The following is a 23,003-nucleotide window of genomic DNA, read 5'->3' as shown; positions in this document are numbered from 1 at the left end:
TATACAAGTTAAACAAAATGTCATTACCTACTAGCTATGTTGGACTTACTGTTGTACAATGCAGTGACAGAGCCAATGACAGGGGCAATATTAGAGGTTACTGCTTTTGAAAATTCTTTATTTGCTTCAGCCAATTCTTCAGCATTAACTTCTGTAGTCTCAACATCAAAATCTGTAAATATGCTTCCTTCTCTGTAAGAACAAACACAAAACAAAATGGTGGTGTCAAATGTGTACAGATGTCCTGCCTCCATATGTCTTAAATGCCAGAATTACCATACCTGAATCCTGTCACAGAAACACCAATAAACCCTGTGATTCCTCCATACTCCTTGTTTAACTGTGGGAGAGATACGGTTCATAACATTACCAATTCAACTGAAAATACAAGTTACAATTTGATATGGTATTTATCAATGCACTTACCACTGCTTCCATGTTGTCTTTAAGATCTTTGTATGCAGCACTTGTTTGATCTTTCAATGTTTCTGTGAACGTCTTGTTTAATTGAACTGTCATTACCAAATTGAACCCTATTTATTTGAAAAGAGAATAAAAACAAGATCAAACAATTCAGTTTGTTGGTGATTTAAAGAATATACTAGCTAGACACGAGAAGAGAGGACACAATTTTTAATAATCTTTTAATTTGGTTTGCATGACTTGCAGATCAAGGGTATAAACCCATGTCTCTATACAATGCAAATATTCTCTTCAGCAACAGTGTTGAGATGTCATGTGGAAGGTAGCGATTAAATAGCCTGACCTATATTCAAGCAGAACTGCAATTTATAATTCATCAATTTTTGAATGAATGACATACGTCCATTTACACCCTGAGGTCAAAGCCCTTTTTTCACGTTTGGCTCGTCTGTGCTTTTTTTGTATAGATGCTTTTAAAAAATGAACCCTGTGCTGCATAATAAAGTAATATCATCATTTAAGACAAGCTTAGCTATCACTATATGTAGGCTGCAGGGATGTCACATGAATGTTATCATTCAGAAATATATTCAAAACCCAAAGTGAAAAGTAGTTTACAAGACTCTTGACATCAGAAAATAGTTTCTTTCAAGTCTTGGTGACCGAGGGGAAAAGACACAAATCTATATGTATTTACCAAAAAAAGGTAATGGAGATGTTATAAAGCAATGAGCTACATAGAGCCTGATAACTACTTTTTTGTCAATAAAAAAGACTTTTCCCAGGAGCAGTCGTCGTTGTTACTGCAGATGTAGCCTTAGTAGCAGCAGCAGTAGTTGGTTGAGTTATGAGTATTGTACAAATATTTTATTTCTTCAATTTCGTATGCTTAACCCTAATAAAGTGTGATCATCTGTAGAGGGAAATAGCTCACGTGAAAGTGAATTACAGAAAATGTTCTACAAATAACAACCAGGGACGAGTTATCGAAACGCTTATTGCTAAAAACAGGTAATGATTGTGGTTGAAAGAGATGTTGGCGTTTGAAAGACTATTTTATAAAAGTGTGTTACTGTTGACAGTATGAGTCGAGTTATTATAGCCTTCATCACTTGCTTTAAGACATTTAAACTGCACCGAAAGTATGTGTATCTCAAATACAATATACCATGGTGTGACTACATTGTTATAAGCAAGAAGTTCATTGGAAATATTCCTGGATTAGGTGAGGTGTTACAGTGTTAAGATGTGTTTTCCCAATAGATGTTGGGTCAATTAATCAATTCAATTGTATTTGATTCTGATTCTCTAACCAGGATTCCAAATATTCTGATTAAACTTGTTAAACATTTTTAACACTTTTTTTGGATCTGAAAAAAGATAAATACAACTTGTACGTTCAGCTCTCCCATTATGAGAGATGACTTAATAGTTTCAAACAATATGTTTCCCAGAAGGTTTTTGCCAATACAGCATTTTGAATACATAAATACTGGACAAGCTTTTAACATCACTGAAACTTAAAGACTAACTGAATTGTTTAAATAACAGCTTGATAATGATAATAATAAATCCTGAATATTTATCTTATGTAATGTAACAATTGGTATATTTCTCTTACCTGTTGTTGGAGACTTTGTGGTTGTTGGAGACTTTGTGGTTGTTGGAGACCTTGTGGTTGTTGGAGACCTTGTGGTTGTTGGAGACCTTGTGGTTGTTGGAGACCTTGTGGTTGTTGGAGACTTTGTGGTTGTTGGGGACTTTGTGGTTGTTGGAGACCTTGTGGTTGTTGTAGACCTTGTGGTTGTTGTAGTGGTCACAACTGTTGTAGCAGCCATTGTTGAGTCTGAAAAGACCATTTCATAATTATGTTGGTTAAACTGAAGAATATACACCTTAACAAGTCAAGTACCGTACTTTCCGGACTATAAGGCGCACCTGAATATAAGCCGCAGCAGCTAAATTGAATGATGTGTACATATATAAGCCGCACTGGACTATAAGCCGCAGGTGTTTTAATGTTTAATTACCATATGTAAGGGTTCGTGCACAGAGGGGATTGTCGGGAAAGAGATGGCTGTTTGAGGAAGCTCCCATTTATTAACATTTCAACAAGTTGCATATAGCCTACAGTAGTACCATAACAAAAAACAAAGCTTACAGCGCGTGACGAGGCAATATCAATGGCTAAATTAAATGTGTTTTTTTAAAAGTGCAAAATAAAGTGCCTGTAACACGACAGTAAGCGCGTAAGCCTAAAGTTGCAGTAACACGGCTGCTTAAAATATACGGTAATCAGCCTACCAGAAAAGTCATTAATCCTCGTCTTCATCTTTTAGGCTAAGGTGCAGTACACGGCTGTAACCAGAAAAGTCAATTCATTAATCCTCATATTCGTCTTCTTCCTGCGTACTAAAACCACTAAAGTCCTCATCTTCAGTGTCGGAAACGAACAGGCTCAGGGTGGCTTCGTCAGCCACTCTCCTCTCTCCTTCGTTGTCGCTCTCAAAACCAACACACTCCTCTTCGTCACTGTCGGAATCGAACAGCCTCTGAGGGGCCTCAGCTGTGGCGGCGTCCTCCTCTTCATCACGCAGCAGTCCAGCCTTTCGGAACCCGTTGGTGATCGTCGATGTTTTGACACTCCTCCACGCTGTCAGGATCCACTCGCAAACTTGAGCGGGTTTGTGCATGAAAACTTCCTTTGCAAAAACTGTCTTGCTCTCGTAATGTCTGTCTGTCTTGCTCTCGTTCTGTCTCTCGTACCACTCTCGGTTCCACTTTTACTTTTGCGCGCTACCTGTCTCACTCTTTTCCGGCCTCCAGCTTTTCCTGCTGGAGCCAGCCGCTAAAAGGTGGGGGGAGCGGACCGGCCATAGAGCCCATAGAGTTAAAGGTGGTGGACTGTAACCTGTAACATCCATAGATTTAGGAGGTCCCCTAGTGGCCGTTAGCTGTAAAAATCCATAGATTAGCCGCACCGTTATATAAGCCGCAGGCTCGAAAAATGGGAAAAAAGGCGCGGCTTATAGTCCGAAAAGTACGGTAGATCATTCGTACATTTAGGTTCAAGAGCAGGGCCGTGCCTTAAAAACAGCAACGATAACCTGTGAACCCTACCAACACATCTGAGCACCATCTTGAATTACTCGACGACAGACTTGAATCATGCCCTCAAGCATTATGACAGTCTTTTTGTCATTCCACTATCCTTACCTCAGAATTTGATTCTGTCAAACTACCTACTGGCTGACAGGTGCAGCAAATGCAAGCTTGTAGCCCTCCTTGGTTACATCAATTATGCAATTTGCCATTCCTCAAGCTAAATCCTTCCTCTCCGACCTGCATAAAGCTGCAGCCCTCCCTAACTCTACAATAGAGTTGTTCTGGAAGATGCACGCAAGATAGAAAAGTGTCTTTGGCAAGATATGTTGTCTTAGAATTCTTCTTCTTCTCCTTCTTCTACGAGCTCTTTATCACCAAACCTGCTGATATTGATCTCGCCTCACAGGCCTGCTTGTCTTTATATTTGCTCCATGTGCTAAAAGCCATTTTTATAGCTGTTGTTCTTTGGTGGTCTAGGAAATCCATACTCGTCCAAACAGAAAACACACATTGATCCTTCATGTAGATCCTTAAAATATATATATCTTGTTCTTCAGATCATGCAGCTCCCGCGCAGACTTACTTGAATCTCAGCTCAACACCAGTTCATTCTTTGGGCATCCCACATTTCTGGTTCCCACCACATCATTGCTGATTCATTGTATTGTTTTTCTTTACAGAATATCAGACAAGTCCAGAATCGGATCTCCATCCCATACCAGTCCTACCATTAAACTAGTTACTGGCCAACACTGTATTTTTTAGTTCCCATTCCTATGTTTCGCTGTTGACCAAATGCTTCAAAACAGGCACCTGCTTAACGTTACACAACTACCACTCACTTCTGACCTTTTCAGCCTTTGCATCTGTTCTCTAAGCTCAGGCTACATGTCCCCCATTGTTGATATAACCTGAAACCCAATTTTTCTTACCGAAACAGGAATAATGGCTTAATGCATTGAGAAAAAGTCAACAGCAATTCAAGCATTTCCTTAGAACACTGTTCGAGTTATTCTGATCAAACCCTACAGCTCCTCAGTCACTGTTCATCTCAAGTATATACATTCTTAATAATCTCAACAATCTTCATCATGGACACACTCAACTCAGCTGAATTTAAATAAGCTTGTGTGAAGTTTATACCAATTGAAGCAATGGTTGTTCAGTCTGAAAGAACAATATCATACCCATTGTTTGTTAAGATGAAGAATTCCTTTGACAAGTCAATTTAGACGATAACCAACAACACGGAAAAGTAATCTAACAATTGTTATTTTGCAGTGACTTGTTTTTGCTGACATTGTGGGTGTTGGAGCGTTCACCCCGGTCGTAGTGACTGTTGTTGAGACTAAAAACACAATTTTACAATCATTTTTGTTAAGCTGAAGAATGAATCTGACAAGTCAACTAAGAAAATATCTGCCAACATGGGGAAGTCAGATACCTATCGTTGGTTTTCCCCAACCCCTTTCATAACAAATGAACCATGAACCCATTTTAGTAGACAGTGAGTTCCTGTGGCATTAGTTACGGTGTGCCCCGCCCCCATACTTTTGCCACGCCCCCTTACATATCATGAACCGTTTGCCATAGACTGTTTTGGAAAGCACCATTGCACTCAGCAGAGAATTCCTATTTAATTAGGGATTACATACTAATACTATAACATGGAATGCCATTACCATAGCACCATTTTGAGACAATCGCTATTAAACAAGAAGATGTTGTAACTTAAAGATACATCATCCAAACTGCTCCAAATGAATAAATGAAATACTGTCTTCTAAGTCTTACTTGTTGTTGTTGGAGTTGTTGGTGTTGGAGTTGTTGAGGGAAGAGTGGTTGGTGTTGGAGTTGTTGAAGGAAGAGTGGTTGGTGATGGAGTTGTTGAAGGAAGAGTTGTTGGTGATGGAGTTGTTGAAGGAAGAGTGGTTGGTGTTGGAGTTGTTGTAAGAGGACAAAGGGTAAAGTCTGTAAGAAGTAAAAGAGAGAGGAGTTATTAGTTAATTGCTTCTGCATATGATAAGATGTATATCTTAAGAACTAGAGCTATCAGAATTTTTGAAATTCCCCATTCTGTACGATTAATGTGACCCAAAGGTGATTTTTGTTTTAGTTTGAGAAAAAAAGTTGAATATCATAATTGGGACTACCGGCACAAACAATAATCACTTTTGGTCATCATAAGTGGGCCTAATCCTTTTTACGTACATTTGAGTTAAAAACAATAAAATACAATTATAGATTCTCTACAACATATGGCAGTGTTTCCAAAGTTGTCCTTCTGACTCAGGCCAGCTCCTGTCTTTCGACAACCCAAAAGCAAGCAATTACAAAGTGAGACACAGGGATTGTCATGCAATTAAGGATAAAGATTTTGACAATAAGGCAAATCAAATGCTGGCCAGAATGCAGTGATTACTGAGGACCAACTTACTGTTTTGACCAGAAGGCTGGCAGTATTGTCCATCAGGAGGAATGGCATTGATGCATCCACAGGTGTCCCCAGTGATGTTGTCACAGGATGTATACTGTAAACACTGGTCACATGACCAACGATACTGATCCTCACATCTGCACTGGTAACCAGAACTGCTCGGAAAGCAAACTTGAGACCAAACAAAAACACAATGAATTTCACACATGTAATGAGTTTTTCTAACTGTCATATTAGTAAAGTGTGTTTTACAACTTTTAGATTCACACTTAGGGTTGACAACACCAACACATATTTCATATATTTACAGTATTGTATCTGCACCTGTAGAAATGTTTACATCAAGGATTTGTGCGTTGTTGAGGATAAAGGGGTAACGGATGCTTCTCAGAATGGTACTCAGTTGATTTATTAGAGTAGCTGTGGTGTTCAACTCAACCAAAATGATGTATTCAAAGAGAATAGGAGGAGCTGCAGGGAGAGAATTTTAAAGAAAAACAAATACAGTTGATGTCTCACTTGTAAATAATATTGTCATTTGGTTTTTATTTTATAAAATACTGTCCTTTAAGTCTTACTTGTTGGTGATGGAGTTGTTGGTGATGGAGTTGTTGTAAGAAGAGTTGTTGGTGATGGAGTTGTTGGTGATGGAGTTGTTGGTGATGGAGTTGTTGTCAGAGGACAAGCTGTAACATCTGTAAGAAGTAACAGAGAGAGAAGTTCTTATATAATTGCTTCTCTTTGTTATATGATGCATATTTTAATAGCTTGAAAAAGGGGTATCAGAATATGAAAATATGTTATACTGTACAATGAATGTGACCAAATTAATTAGTGATAATAATATCATGATACCTTTAGACATTTAAAAAAAGAAATATAACAATATTACGCTTTAGTGGAATCTATCTTTACATTTGATTATTGTGCGTTGTATCTGCTTTACTGCTAATAAAAATAGATGTACAAGAAAGGTAAAGAAAAGTCTGTTCCCTTAACCAAAGTGAAAAAGAAAAATGATGGATTGCTTACATGACATTATCATTTGTATTTATTATATAACCAGAAAGTTTGAAAATCACTCACTTCATTTTCTGGATATAACAATTTTAAAAGAGTCGAGTCATCCTAGGCTGCAGCCACACAAGGACGATAATGGAAACGCACCAAAATCGTTATCAAAAAAGTCTTCTGTCTACACGCAATAGACACCAGAAACGTGTCCGTTCACACGAGACAGCTCGAACCGCTGGAGACGCTGTAGTACTTATGCTGGGCCTGTAAGTGGCGCTGTTCTTCTGCCACAAAATACACCAAAAGCAGCGAAGAAGACTTCTCGCGCATGCATGGTTGAGGTTGTCACTACCCGATTCGTCACCCTGCCCGATCTCTATTGCGCATGTGCGAGATGGTCCGCCATATTGGACAACTCCGGACGGCAACCCAAGTAGGACACTTGACACAGTGGCTTTTGGAAAAGCTCAAAAATAATACTCGAGAGAGATGAGTTATTGTTATTACAACGTGACTTCACTATTATTTAACAACTCTTTTTATTGGGTTCTTTTATTTGGGGTTAAGTACATTGTCAGAATGAGTGAGAAATGAATTTAACTTCTGTTAGACAGCTATCATACTGAATAAATATTTACTGTGAATGTATGCAAAAATGTATGGCATATGGCTGTCTAACAGAAGTTAAATTAATTTCTCACTTATTCTAACAATGTACTTAACCCCAAATAAAAGAACCCAATAAAAAGAGTTGTTAAATAATAGTGAAGTAACAATAACTCATCTCTCTCTCGTTTTATTTTTGAGCTTTGCTAAAAGCCAATGTGTCAAGTGTCCATCTTGGGTTGCCGTCCGGAGTTCTCCTATATGGCGGAGTATCTCGCACATGCGCAGTACCGATCGGGCAGGGGGACGGATCGGGTAGTGACAGAGGTAATTAAAATAGCTAAGGGTGATGATCTAACATGAAGTGTGTGTTTTGTTCCGCTCGTCGCTCCATCACAGCGGGCGGATCTGCAGGTTATCATGCAAAGCTGCGTGTCTCCTCTCCTGTCCGATTAGACTTTACTCGGGTTTATGTCCATATCAATCAAATCTAGCTGGAAGCTCCTGCTGGGTGCACTGTCCTGTGAGATACCGGGACCTGGCTTGAAACACTGGGGCTAATGCGTCATCGTTAGCAGGAAATGATCGTTATAGGGCGTAATCAAGGAGCCGTTTGCCCCCCCAGAGCGTTTAGTCCGCAGATCAACCCACCTTGGGACCCGTTATCGTTATCGTTTTCTGCGTTTTCATGTCGGCCTTGTGTGGCCAAACTGTCTATCTGATAGAGAACTGCAGTAGAAACAACTATAAAGGGTGGGACTAATAAGATAGTTACTACTGTATATTGTCACACGCACATTTTAAAAGCTTTAATTAGGGCTGTCACAACTTTCGCAATAAAAAAAGAAAAAAGAACGCTGAATTATTTACATCATATTATAATGTGGTTTATTAACATGATATACATACTTACTTATATGTCGTGACATCGCTAGTTTGAACAAAACTTACTATATATTTCTGAATATTACATTTAAAAGTCAAGGTCACAGTATATTTCAATACCCAGACGCCCTTTGTCTTGTCTAACAAAATGTTTCCCCCATGCTTACCTGTGGTGATGGTAATGTGTGTGACATTCACAGTTGGACCCAAGGCTAGGGAAAAGCCACCTGCATCCAGGATGCTTCTAAGTGCGTCCACGGTCCCAATATCAGTAAATGATCTTACATTTTTACATCTCACTATTGTGGTTTGGGGTTTTCCCTTGCCTGTAGTGTGTTATGTAGGTTTTTGTGCATGTTAATGGTCTGCAAAGGCTACAATTCCTGTGTTCCCTCCAGAGAGAGTTTCATGCAATTAAGGATAAAGATTTTGACAATAAGGCAAATCAAATGCTGGCCAGAATGCAGTGATTACTGAGGACCAACTTACTGTTTTGACCAGAAGGCTGGCAGTATTGCCCATCAGGAGGAATGGCATTGATGCATCCACATGTGTCCCCAGTGATGTTGTCACAGGATGTATACCGTAAACACTGGTCACATGACCAACGATACTGATCCTCACATCTGCACTGGTAACCAGAACTGCTCGGAGAGCAAACTTGGGACCAAACAAAAACTCAATGAATTTCACACATGTAATGAGTTTTCCTAACTGTCATATTAGTAAAGTGTGTTTTACAACTTTTAGATTCACACTTAGGGTTGACAACACCAACACATATTTCATATATTTATAGTATTGTATCTGCACCTGTAGAAATGTTTACATCAAGGATTTGTGCGTTGTTGAGGATAAAGGGGTAACGGATGCTTCTCAGAATGGTACTCAGTTGATTTATTAGAGTAGCTGTGGTGTTCAACTCAACCAAAATGATGTATTCAAAGAGAATAGGAGGAGCTGCAGGGAGAGAATTTTAAAGAAAAAAAAATACAGTTGATGTCTCACTTGTAATTAATATTGTCCTTTGGTTTTTATTTGATAAAATACTGTCCTTTAAGTCTTACTTGTTGGTGATGGAGTTGTTGTAAGAAGAGTTGTTGGTGATGGAGTTGTTGGTGATGGAGTTGTTGGTGATGGAGTTGTTATAAGAGGACAAGCTGTAACATCTGTAAGAAGTAACAGAGAGAGAAGTTCTTATATAATTGCTTCTCTTTGTTATATGATGCATATTTTAAGAGCTGGAAAAAGGGCTATCAGAATATGAAAATATGTTATACTGTACAATGAATGTGACCAAATGAATTAGTGATAATAATATCATGATACCTTTAGACATTTAAAAAAAGAAATATAACAATATTACACTTTAGTGGAATCTATCTTTACATTTGATTATTGTGCGTTGTATCTGCTTTACTGCTAATAAAAATAGATGTACAAGAAAGGTAAAGAAAAGTCTGTTCCCTTAACCAAAGTGAAAAAGAAAAATGATGGATTGCTTACATGACATTATCATTTGTATTTATTATATAACCAGAAAGTTTGAAAATCACTCACTTCATTTTCTGGATATAACAATTTAAAAGAGTCGAGTCATCCTAGGCTGCAGCCACACAAGGACGATAACGGAAACGCACCAAAATCGTTATCAAAAAAGTCTTCTGTCTACACGCAATAGACACCAGAAACGTGTCCGTTCACACGAGACAGCTCGAACCGCTGGAGACGCTGTAGTACTTATGCTGGGCCTGTAAGTGGCGCTGTTCTTCTGCCACAAAATACACCAAAAGCAGCGAAGAAGACTTCTCGCGCATGCATGGTTGAGGTTGTCACTACCCGATTCGTCACCCTGCCCGATCTCTATTGCGCATGTGCGAGATGGTCCGCCATATTGGACAACTCCGGACGGCAACCCAAGTAGGACACTTGACACAGTGGCTTTTGGCAAAGCTCAAAAATAAAACTCGAGAGAGATGAGTTATTGTTATTACAACGTGAGTTCACTATTATTTAACAACTCTTTTTATTGGGTTCTTTTATTTGGGGTTGAGTACATTGTCAGAATAAGTGAGAAATGAATTTAACTTCTGTTAGACAGCTATCATACTGAATAAATATTTACTGTGAATGTATGCAAAAATGTATGGCATATGGCTGTCTAACAGAAGTTAAATTAATTTCTCACTTATTCTAACAATGTACTAAACCCCAAATAAAAGAACCCAATAAAAAGAGTTGTTAAATAATAGTGAAGTAACAATAACTCATCTCTCTCTCGTTTTATTTTTGAGCTTTGCTAAAAGCCAATGTGTCAAGTGTCCATCTTGGGTTGCCGTCCGGAGTTCTCCTATATGGCGGAGCATCTCGCACATGCACAGTACCGATCGGGCAGGGGGACGGATCGGGTAGTGACAGAGGTAATTAAAATAGCTAAGGGTGATGATCTAACATGAAGTGTGTGTTTTGTTCCGCTCGTCGCTCCATCACAGCGGGCGGATCTGCAGGTTATCATGCAAAGCTGCGTGTCTCCTCTCCTGTCCGATTAGACTTTACTCGGGTTTATGTCCATATCAATCAAATCTAGCTGGAAGCTCCTGCTGGGTGCACTGTCCTGTGAGATACCGGGACCTGGCTTGAAACACTGGGGCTAATGCGTCATCGTTAGCAGGAAATGATCGTTATAGGGCGTAATCAAGGAGCCGTTTGCCCCCCCAGAGCGTTTAGTCCGCAGATCAACCCACCTTGGGACCCTTTATCGTTATCGTTTTCTGCGTTTTCATGTCGGCCTTGTGTGGCCAAACTGTCTATCTGATAGAGAACTGCAGTAGAAACAACTATAAAGGGTGGGACTAATAAGATAGTTACTACTGTATATTGTCACACGCACATTTTAAAAGCTTTAATTAGGGCTGTCACAACTTTCGCAATAAAAATAAAAAAAAGAACGCTGAATTATTTACATCATATTATAATGTGGTTTATTAACATGATATACATACTTACTTATATGTCGTGACATCGCTAGTTTGAACAAAACTTACTATATATTTCTGAATATTACATTTAAAGGCCCAGTGAAGTGTGCACCTGTGCATGATCTGTTATGCTAATACGTATAGTAATGACCAGAATTGTCCATTGGAACCCATATCAAAAAATGTTGGAATAGCAACAAATTTGACGAGTTTTGAATTTTCCGGGGAAATCTGCAGTCGACCTTCGCCTTCGTGGGCGTGGCTTGCGATCTACTGCGTGACGTCACGAGATGGACGCCGCTGCACTGTTTACATTCACCACCGTTCGTTTTTTCTCTTTTTCAAAGTCGAATTTCTCAACGTTTTTGAGCTAGTATTTTCCTGGAAAGTGTGTCGGAGTCGACTGGAAGTGATTGCCAATCGAGAAAACCTGACAATGGAGGCGACAGTGAAGAAAGAGGGATGAAAAACACAGGGGAAACGATGCATTGCCGCTGGCTGTAGTAATGTCAAGTCTGCCGAAGTGGCGATGTTTCTGTTCCCAAAAGATGAAGGTGAGCCTGGCTGGGGTCATTGTTTCGTAGATTATTTGATTGATCATGATAAATAAAGGCCAGTGGTCGATTCGAGAGAGAGAGAAAGAGAGACTGACAGAGTTACAGGGTTGTTGTTAGCATCTGGTGCTAGCTCGGAGCTAACGGAGATTAGCTGTTTCAACAATAAGGAGAGAGAGAGTGCTCTCCTGTGGGACTGAGAGAGATAACGTCAGCTCAGGGAGGTAAACTGTAGCCTAAGTTATCTCAGTGGGTTTGGTCATCTATGTAAACTAATATTTCCATCTATGTAATATTAGTTGTATAAAATAGGTTAAGAAATCATTCCAATGTTTTTTGATTATTGAAATATATGTTTCATATGAGTGTTGAGAGCTGTATCCATAAATCTCTTAATGTTGCCCTCAAAGTGCACCAGATTGATCACTTTCCTCATCTATCCTGTCCGAAAAGCTGTCCAAATCAATCATTTCTCTCACACTAGTATCACTTTCCAGAGTCTCCGCCATGTTTACAATCGCAACTGGGTACATCTTGTGACGTCACAGCCACTATCGTCTGCAACTTCCGTTAGGCTCAGATGGCAAAATTAATAATTCATTAATTATGAATTATTAAAAATTATTTTAGCCATGAACAGGCACAATGATATGTAAGGAATGAAACTGCCATTTCATTTTGGTGCAAAAAAATGCACTTCGCTGGGCCTTTAAAAGTCAAGGTCAAAGTATATTTCAATACCCAGACGCCCTTTGTCTTGTCTAACAAAATGTTTCCCCCATGCTTTTACCACCATGCTTACCTGTGGTGATGGTAATGTGTGTGACATTCACAGTTGGACCCAAGGCTAGGGAAAAGCCACCTTCATCCAGGATGCTTCTAAGTGCGTCCACGGTCCCAATATCAGTAAATGATCTTACATTTTTACATCTCAGTATTGTGGTTTGGGGTTTTCCCTTGCCTGTAGTGTGTGTTATGTAGGTTTTTGTGCATGTTAATGGTCTGCAAAGGCTACAATTCCTGTGTTCCCTCCAGAGAGTTTCTCTCCCACACTCTCCCCCTCCCCCCCATTTCAACCACATCTTTAAGAGCCTGACCAATCCCAAAAACGGCTAGCTAACCAATCAGAGCAGACTGGGCTCTGGTTTCAGACAGAGGGTGAAAAGAGGTGCTGCAGCACAGGCAGTAGGAGAAAAATAAAGAGCTTTTCTACATTAAAGCATGGAGACATGTTACAGTAGAGACAGAAAATAGAAATAGGATCCTAAAAGTAAACAAACCTGCAAACCAACTTACTGTATTGATCAGCAGGCTGGCAGTATTGTCCATCAGGAGGAATGGCATTGATGCATCCACATGTGTTGCTTGTATTACCATCACATTTCCCATAGGTGTCACACTTATCACACGGCCAAAGATAGTCATTTTCACAGTGGCACTGAAACCCAGTGTTATCTTGGCTGCAAACTTTAAAGAGAATAACATAGTTTCTCTTGTGAAAAAGGAAGAAGTTTGAAATAGATATTAAAAAAGGATTTAATGCATTTGTTCTTACCTGTGGTGATATTGGCATCTAATATGTTAACTGAGGAGCTGATCTGGACAGGAAAAGTTAAACTGTTCAGGACGTTCCTCAGCTGATCCACATCGCTGGTATTCACCTCGATAATAATCTGGTATTCATCAAATACTAAAGGTACTGTAGAAAAAGAGAGTCAAATTAGAGACAATTATTTGTAAGTAATTTGTTCCAAATCTAGGTCATGTCATGACATCTGGGCAAAATTGCTGAGTGAAGAAAATGAAATGCAATTATGGTCAAGAATAGGTATTCATGTTTCTCTCATCCTCATTCTTTTCATTTTGTCATATTGTTTGATATTTTCAGTTTGCTCATTTAGATTTGCTCATGTTTGTAATCCTATAGTAGGCCTATTAAATATGAGGTCACCTTGAGTGAGAGAGAATTGAAAGGACACAAATACTTTTTTAAAATAACGAAATACAGATTACAGTGCCGAAAACAATACCAGTAAATATGATATCCACATGTGTGATGTTACTTTAAATGTAAAAGTGTATCACCTGTCTGTGGCAAGCAGTATTGTCCATTGGTAGGAATACTGTTGATACACCCACACGTGTTGTCAATGATGTCATCACAGGCTCCATATGTATTACAGTTGCTTAATGACCACACATACTGTTCCTCACATCTGCACTGGAAGTTTGAACCATTTGGGTAACAAACTACATTAAAAAGAAAAACAATTAAACAGACATTATAATCAGTTATAGTCTTAGCACTACTCAAAGTCCATCTGCCTTACACGTCAAGATGTATCCATTCACACACATTTATAAACTGATGGCAGGGTTAACAAGTTGACTAAATGGACTCATGAGGATCTATCTAATGCTTATCTCCACATTTTGCTGTGCCTTGGGAGATACTTTGCCAGGGTATCTTTGCCCAATGACACTTCAATGCAGACAGAAGGAGCAGGACCATTGATCTTCGGATTAGTTGACGACCAACTTTACATCCTGAGCCACAGCCAACCACGTAAATGATATGCAGCAGTTTTTTTCATTTAATTTCAAACCTTAATTTATCCAGGTGTATCCCATTGAGATCATTGATCTCTTTTTCAAGGGAGACCTTCTCAAGTAGGTTCCACATGAAACATACAAAAAACATAAACAGAACAACAAAAGGACTTCATACAGCACCATTACAGGGTTTACAATTTACATAACTATCCACATGAACAGGTACCAACCGCTTCCGATTGAGTAGCATCCAACCGAGCTTTAAAAACATTTAGTGGAACCGAATTGCTCAGTTTCCATTTCAATTGCAGACTATTCCAAGACAGTGGGGCTGCGCATCTAAATGCTATCTTCCCTAAGACAGTCCTAGCAGTTGGCACATTTAATAAAACCACAGCATGCGATCTCAGGCAGTATCCACTTACAATTCGCCGTGAGATCAGGGAGCAGATGTAGGATGGAAGTTTCCCTAACATGGCTTTGTATATGAAAATGTAGCAGTGACTGAGCCTCCGTACAGTTAGTGAAGGCAAACCAGCCCTTGCATACAGGGTACAGTGATGGGTTAATGCTTTACAGTTTGTCACAGATCTCAGTGCGCTGTGATACGCAGCATCTAACTTGGCCAGGCAATTGGCAGGTGCATTCTTATAGATCAAATCACCGTAGTCCAGCACAGGTCAAAAGGTCACAGTGACTAGCCTTTTCCTGGCCTCAAGCGAGAAACAGGACTTGTTCCTGTAGAAGAAACCTAGCCTAACCCCACAGTTTTTTAAGCAGGTTAATGACATGACGTTTAAAAGTGAGACAATCATCAAGCCAGATACCAAGGTATTTGTAACAGGTAACCACTTCAAGTTTTATTCCTTGCGTAGTTACAATATCTACAACAGGCTCTGGTGTCTTTTTAGCTTTTGAAAAGAGCATTACCTTGGTTTTATCAACATTTATAAGAAGCTTTAGCTCAGAGAGCTGAGTCTGAATAATGTTAAAAACAGCCTGCAATTCAACAACAGCCTCCTGAATGGAGGGACCTGCACAGTACATCACGGTATCATCCACATGAAAATGTAAGGTTGCTCCATCGACATTTTCACCTAAACTATTGATGTAGATGGAGAATAAAAGTGGACCTAAAACAGAACCTTGAGGAACACCATTAGTAATGTTTAACCACTCAGAAGACAGCCCATCAAAATGAACACATTGGGACCTTTCAGAGAGGAAGTTCACAAGCCACCCTACTGCATGGCTGGATATGCCAATACTGAGTAGCCTCTGCTTTAAGATGCAATGATCGACGGTATCAAAACGCTTTGGACAGGTCAATAATTAGAGCTGCACAACTCTGCTTATTATCTAAAATACTCGCCACATCATTCACCACTTTCATTGTGGCAGTGATGGTGCTATGTTGCTTTCTGAAGCCTGACTGATGTTTAGACAGGATGTGATTTGTACATAAAAACACCTTTACCTGTTCACTCACTAGGCATTCAAGAACCTTAGACAGAACTGATAATTTAGAGATGGGCCTATAATTATTTAATAAAGTGGCCTCCCCACCTTTTAGTAGAGGCAGGACATACGCTGACTTCCACAATTTTGGAATTGTGTTTGTGCTGATGGAGAGGTTAAAAAGAGTAGTGAGAGGTGGAGCAATAAAATCTGCAGCTATCCTTAAAAAGAAAGGTTCTACGTTGTCTGGTCCAGCCGGTTTCTTATGATCGAACTTGGTTAAAGCTTCACGAACAACATCAACAGTAAAAGGAGAAAAACTAAAAGAGTTTTCCAAAACACGTTTTTCAGAGTCACAGACTGTAGTGTTCACAGAAGCAGAGTTAGTAACAGAATCAAACAGAGAGCCACAGGACACAAAATGCTCATTAAAACTATTTAACATAGTGGCCCTGTCCGATATAGTGCCAGATGCTGTGGTAATGCACAGAGGTAGCTCATTACGGATATCACCGGTGGATATCGATTTTATGGCTTTTCAAAATGTTCCAGGATTATTCAGGTTATTTGTGGTAACTGACAGATAATACTTAGAATTAGCACTTTTGATTTGCGATGTGAGGCCATTTCTTAGCTGCCTAAAGTGTAGCCATTCTACCTCTGAGCCTGATTTCCTAGCCATTGCCCAGGCCTTGTTTCTCTCATGTCGGAGATTAGATAATTCAGCTGATGTCTATCTATAATTTCCATAAAACCAAGAGAAAAATAAGACCATGCAGTTTCTACATCAGCACACAGATCGATTTTACCCCAATCAAAATAAAACAGATCATGTACAAAACCCTGCTCCACAAAATGTTTTTTGTCTCTCTTACTGATAATGCGAGGTTTACCCTTTAGGACTTTTGTGTGCCTAATTGTGGCTTCAACACAGTGATCACTCAGATCATTTGCAAATACTCCCACAGATGAGTATTTATGGGGAACATTAGTTCCATTACATCCATAGCCTACTTGATTTATAGTGTAGTGCTTAGTATTGACGGCCAGTCATTCGAGAACGCTGCATTCTCATGATACACAGTAGAATGACTCTGCACTGACATTGTGTTTCTATGGAGAGAGCGATGCCACCTGAATAGGCGGAAGAACTGCCTTCTGTGTTGTGCATGGCTCGAAATTGTTGCCAAGCGATGCATTCCAAGTTGAAATTATTTAGAAATGTACCTGGTTTGTCATCTGATTGACCTTTGGACTCACAACCAATCAGATGACAGCTGTATGTAGCGGCACAAGCTAGCACGGGAGGTAACCATACTGGCTGTTTTCACTGCAAGGCTCTGCTTCCATCCACGTGGTGAGCAAAGAGCAAATTTGCCTGCTAGCATATCACAGCTTGCATCTGATTGGTTGCGAAGGTCAGCGTTAAACAAGGTCGATGTTTAAATTATTTGACCTTTGAGCGCCGTGCTTGGCGACAAATTTGAGTGATGTGCGACACCGAGAGAAGCGCTTCCGCCTAGTCGGGCAGCACTGCTCTCTCTAAAAAATACACAACATGAGCGCAGAGCCGTTTCGACGTGTATCATTTGAAAGCAGCTTAATGGTCAGAAGGATGTCCCATTGAACCAATATGTCCAACAGCACATTACCCCCAAAAACAAACCTATTGTGCGAGTGATAGAAATGCTTACACCCTCCCTGCGCAACAAACAGAAGCAAATAGATTATTGTTATGCAGACTGATGGACCTTCATGATATTTTTCCTGTTGGGAAAGGCATGACCTGCTCTACTTTGCCATAGTAAACTTGCCAACATAAAAAAACTCTTGGCAGGCACAATCTGATTACACCATTCTGCCTAATAATTAGCCATATACTTCTGTTCCTTGGACTGAGACGAGGTGTTTGGTTTCTAGGTGCTGGACGAATAGGCTTTAGGTCCAATGGGACATATTTTAGATGATATTGTGTTGAGGAGTAATGGTCTGTTCAAACCATAGACTGTATATATAAATGGATGTAGTGTCCGTGACGTCACCCATAGGATTCTGCAGAGTTGCCGAGAAGCCCTTTCTAGGCGGAGTCGGCCACTAACGGCTTCACAGTGACGTCAGAGTCTAACTGCTGCCTGCTCCAGCCTGACCCAAATAAGGGCAAAGAGGCGGAGCCGAGGCGGGACCTGCTGCCTCCGAGCTGGAAGTAACAGAGCTAGCTCAGGCTAAGAAGCTAAGATAACATGAAATACATGCTAAATACAAGTTACTGCATGGCACTTTGGTTTTGATAAAACAGTGTAGTTCCACTATATAAACGTTACATTCATAATGAAATGAGACAATCTGCAAGAGAATTAGCTATTTTTTGTTATTCTTAATGCTTGTCATTCACACTAAATAAAAGAAGCACCGATACATAGCAGAACAATTGTGGCGATGTTCAGCTTAATAAGCCTTGTTCAACATCATTTATTTCGCTAATACTACAGCAGGCGAACCAAGTCCGCGTTTTCGCTGCATTCCTTGATCTCCAGTTATAACGCCGGACTCCGCCGCCCGGAGCTAACGGAGCCGCAGGGGGCTAGCTCCGGGACGCCGGCTGGAGCTAGCCCCCTGCGGCTCCGTTAGCTCCGGCGGCCACCACTGGGATAATTGGGTCCACTATTAACATTTGCTCCCATTTAGCATTATGGGCGTCATAGCCATAGACTATAAAAGTCTTACCCAAGGCTGAATCATAAACTAAACTGTATATGTATATGTATAAAGGGTACGTCCTTTGCTGGCTAATAAGTTATATAACAAGCTAAGCTAACAAGCACACAAACACCTGCTAACGGGGTTAACATGTATATTATTATCATTTTAGACTTCTTGGAAGTTCTTGGAAGTTCTGTTAGTACATTCAACCGCACAGCACGATGTTTTAATTGTCTGGTATTTGTAATAACATTCCCTAAAAGGAACAATCACCACGAACACGGCTAAAGGGGTAAAATACAGTAACTAAAACTAGCTAACGTTGTAGCCTAGCAGAGTGGACAAGCTGTTGTTAGCTGACAGTGAGGCACGTACCTGTCCATCAAAGTGACCACGCCCTAATTTATGCAACAACTTTAAGACCTAACATAAATAAAAGGGTTGCGTTATAAAACAATTCACTCAACAATTAATAATCATGAAGGTGGAATCTAAGTACATCCCGAATATCTTTTATTGCATCCAGGGGTAGAAACATGTTTATTTCTGCCGTAAAGTTGGGCATTTTAACATCGGGGTCTATGGAAATTCATCCTTTCTGCAGTTTGACCCTGTGATATGCAGTATCACATGGTCAAATGTGGGGGAAAAGGACACAGTACACGTTAATACCCAGACGCCGTTTGTCTTGTCTAACAACATTTTTCCCCCATGTTTTTACCACCATGCTTACCTGTGGTGATGTTAATGTGTGTGACGTTCACAGTTGGACCCAAGGCTAGGGAAAAGCCACCTTCATCCAGGATGCTTCTAAGGGCGTCCAGGGTCCCAATATCAGTAAAATTCAGGTCAACATCCACATCGTACTCAACCTGAGCCAGAAGCCCTGTAGGAAAAAAACAACATGACTTAGGGTCTCTTTTGGTTAAAGGACATATCAATGTAGAGAATTCACTCAAATTAAGCTGTAGTCATTTAAAGTAATACTTAAGTATGTGTTTTATCTTAGAGCTAATGGTCTATTAATGATCCCTCTAAATGTAAAAAATGTAATGTCTCTTATTCAAAAAAAAAAGCCACTCGAAAAATTAGCCACTCGAAAAATTAGAAAAGAAAATGTATGCTTTCTTGGGTTAAAAAGGTTTTTGTGCATGTAAATTGTGTGAATTTCGCTGAATTGAATTGACCCTAACTATAGCTCTTCCTTCACCAGGCTGCTGCTGGTAATTAGCAATGAACGGAAATCAATAAGTAATGACTTGTTCACCTGATATTTCCTGGCAGGACTGTCCATCAGCTGGAATAGCATCAATGCATGTACAGATGCCACTAACGATGGAATCACAGGCTCCATACGTGACACATGTGCTGTATGGCCAAGCAAAATTGTCCTCACATCTACACTGGAAGCCAGTGGCAGTCGAGGAACACACTGATGAAAGAAAAGTGATCAGTATTGCATAAAAGGTGTTTATATGTTGGTAAGAAGGTCAACATAGCTACTCAAATGACTCACCTGTTGTGAAGGTAATGTCCGAGATCTCTGTGTTGTTACTAAGTTGTATGGGAAAACTGTTCAAAGAGGACTGAAACTGCTGAATTATTGCCACATCAGAGGCATTCAATACAACATCAAGCGTGTAATTCCATTGGTTTGTAGCCACTAGAGAGATTGAAATACAAACAAAAAATAAACATTGTTTTAAATCATCCACACACAATATACAAGTTCTTAATAGTTGGTATTTGGGGAACTACTTTTTTGAGTTCGATGAGATGAGTCACTGTTCTGTTACAGCTAAGTTTAGTATTGTATGCATTTGCTGGGCTATTTTCTGTGTGCCTATTGTGCCTGGTCGTGGTCCCTTTAAGAATCAGGATGACATCATCAGATGGGTGTGTCAGGTGATCATTAGAGAGGAAATAGGCAAAGCATGGCTCTGTGAGCAATGTGCTATTAGCACTTAGCAGAGGTGGGACCAAGTCATTGTTTTGCAAGTCCGAGTCAAGTCTCAAGTCTTTGCGCTCGAGTCCGAGTCAAGTCTCAAGTCAGGTTGGGCAAGTTCATGTCAAGTCCCAAGTCCTAAACTTTGAAAACCGAGTCTTAAACAAGTCATTATGTGATTTTCAACATAACAGTTGCATAAACATAAAATGAAGTAACAGTTTCCTTCAGCCACACAATTTGTGGGCTTTTTTTTATTATGAAAAATTATATGAAGTATGTGTTTGTTATTGTCAGACAGAGTGAGTGAGTGAAAAACACAAGTTATAGATGCATCAATCTCAGGGTCCAAGAGACCAAATTTGCCCAAATTAAGTAACAGTTTCATTCTCCCACACTTTTTCTATTATCTCGGGGCCCTTTAATGCATTGCATTTGCAAAAGACCAAATTGGTCAAAAGTCGGTCACTCATTTGTGCACGATGGGGTTGCAGGATGATGCCACCATGGCTAAAAACTCGCTCCACCGGAGCACTGGAGGCAGGCACTGCCAAAACTCTCATGGCCACTTTGAACAGCGAAGGAAGAACCTTCATGTTCATTGCCCAGAACAAAAGGACATTCTGTCCGTCAGCGATGTGGAGATAGTGACTGAGCTGCAGTGCTGGAGTGGTCCCAACATCCTTCTTCTTCCTCTTATGGTAGGCAGCAAACAGCCCTTCACCTTGTCCAAGGCTCTCTTGCTCTTCCTCATCAACACAAGGCGTAGGTTGCTCTGTCTCCACAGCCTCTCGCAGGATCAGTTCTGGCAAAACATGTAAAAACAAAACAAAAAAGACACAAAAGAGCCCTTATTTTATGTTGTATTGGTGATGCAGTAGGTTCAACTGAACACATATTATTGTTGCAATCAATTAAAAGGAAATTATGAGTAAAATAGTAATAATAAACTCAATTAAGTTTACCTTTCGCATGTTGTAGAACCTCAGCTTTGACCTCAAGACTGACCAGCACATGGTGGTCTATCCACATCAGAGAAAGAGCAGCTGCTTTGAGGTACACAGGATCTGAAAAGGGGGCAGTTGTTCCATCCTGTGTTAATGTGGCCATTTTCACATTGATGAAAATCCCCCCAAACCTTTTCTTCAGGGACACCTGGAGACTTCTAACCAGGCTGCTGAGGAACTGGACTTGTGGCTTCAGCTTCTTGAAGTGGTGATGTAGGGACAGGACAGATGGAACAACAGAACTGATTGTCACTATCTTTTCCCCTTGTGTCAAATCTGTTGTTTCTCCAAATGGATTCATGATATCCACCAACTCCTTCAAAACATTCCACTCCCGTGCTGTGAACAACAACTCCTTGTGCCCAGCCTTTTCTAGTTCTCGGCAAAGCTTCGGATGTTCACAACGGAGTACTGCCTTCACTTGCCTGAGTGTCGAGTTCCATCTTGTGGTGACAGCAGCAGGGATGCCTCTTTGTTCCCCAAATTCAGCATCAAACACATCTTTAAAAGTTGTGCTTGTAACCAGCAGTGAGCTGAGCTTCCACAACTTTGCAAGAGAAGAGGTCGTTCCTTTTGTTTCCTTCAATCCGTCTCCCACCACCAGCTGCAGTGTGTACGCAAAACACTGCAAGCGCTGTTTTTTTGCCAGGGCAGCATCTACCGTTTCCTGATCCTCAAGGGAAAGGTCATCCCATAGCTCTGGGTCATCAAGATCATCCTCTTCATCAACATCTTCATCTTCTTGCTCCGTTGGGAAGCACACAGTGAACGCCTTACGCATGTTGGCGGCATTGTCACTAATAATGTAGTCTATCTTGTTTTTAATGCTGTACTCATCACATACAGCCTCAAATTGCTCACAGATTCTTTCCGCTGTGTGTGAGCCTTTGAAGCGGTCGCAGGCCAGGAGATTGGATTTCAGCTCTATCCTCTCGTCATCCTTCTCTAAATAGTGTGCAGTAACACCAAAGAATCCCCTCATCTTTCTGTCAGACCAAATGTCCACAGTGACTGAGACATGATTTATATTGCTCATCCGGGTTTTTTATTTTAAACGTCTTTCCACAGCAAGGTTCTCTACTTTCACAGTCAGTGTCCTGCGACAAACTGGCCTGTACTTTCTGTCAACTGCTGTCAGAAAGTGGCGAAAACTCTTATTCTCAATAATTGACAGGGGCAAGCTGCAATCGACAACTAAGTCGGACAGTATTGCATTGGTGATAGCTTTCTGCTGTGGATGATTCATGCTGTACTGTCCATCTTGGTTGCCAAAAAACTGTGAGACTGAAGGCTGTTGTGCATCATTTGTAATGCTTTTGTTCCTCTGGTATTCTTCAT

The 23,003-nt window shown here is 40.3% G+C and overlaps 2 protein-coding genes across 10 annotated transcripts in view; both read right to left on the bottom strand.

The window, feature by feature from the left end:
- Positions 1 to 8,654, bottom strand: part of LOC307014342 (adhesion G protein-coupled receptor F5-like) — a gene marked incomplete at its 3' end in the record, with an annotated part of 130,111 nt that extends 121,457 nt beyond the window's left edge. The window contains exon 1 of the mRNA XM_079642216.1: positions 8,638 to 8,654. The remainder of the gene's footprint in view (positions 1 to 8,637) is intronic.
- Positions 1 to 23,003, bottom strand: part of LOC307015345 (adhesion G protein-coupled receptor F5-like) — an 84,480-nt gene that overhangs the window by 40,011 nt on the left and 21,466 nt on the right. For 8 of the 9 annotated variants that reach the window (XR_013801480.1, XR_013801481.1, XM_079643876.1 and 5 more), the window contains exons 9-25: positions 20,230 to 20,376; positions 19,981 to 20,145; positions 19,447 to 19,599; positions 14,088 to 14,252; positions 13,558 to 13,701; positions 13,299 to 13,469; positions 9,538 to 9,639; positions 9,284 to 9,430; positions 8,960 to 9,130; positions 6,544 to 6,660; positions 6,290 to 6,436; positions 5,966 to 6,136; positions 5,323 to 5,499; positions 2,045 to 2,269; positions 427 to 533; positions 282 to 340; positions 50 to 192 (exon numbers count right to left, since the gene is read on the bottom strand). Coding sequence is in view for 7 of the 9 variants with exons in the window: in XM_079643876.1 (XP_079500002.1) it covers positions 50 to 192; positions 282 to 340; positions 427 to 533; positions 2,045 to 2,269; positions 5,323 to 5,499; positions 5,966 to 6,136; positions 6,290 to 6,436; positions 6,544 to 6,660; positions 8,960 to 9,130; positions 9,284 to 9,430; positions 9,538 to 9,639; positions 13,299 to 13,469; positions 13,558 to 13,701; positions 14,088 to 14,252; positions 19,447 to 19,599; positions 19,981 to 20,145; positions 20,230 to 20,376 (2,511 nt within the window). In the remaining 2 variants the exon portion in view is untranslated. The remainder of the gene's footprint in view (positions 1 to 49; positions 193 to 281; positions 341 to 426; positions 534 to 2,044; positions 2,270 to 5,322; positions 5,500 to 5,965; positions 6,137 to 6,289; positions 6,437 to 6,543; positions 6,661 to 8,959; positions 9,131 to 9,283; positions 9,431 to 9,537; positions 9,640 to 13,298; positions 13,470 to 13,557; positions 13,702 to 14,087; positions 14,253 to 19,446; positions 19,600 to 19,980; positions 20,146 to 20,229; positions 20,377 to 23,003) is intronic. The other variant, XM_079643874.1, reaches the window with a different exon arrangement.

This window comes from Notothenia rossii (genome assembly GCF_949606895.1).
Source record: "Notothenia rossii genome assembly, chromosome: 8".
NCBI lineage: Eukaryota > Metazoa > Chordata > Actinopteri > Perciformes > Nototheniidae > Notothenia > Notothenia rossii.
The sequence above is the reverse complement of the archived record's forward strand: the minus strand, read 5'-3'. Positions and strand labels throughout refer to the sequence as shown.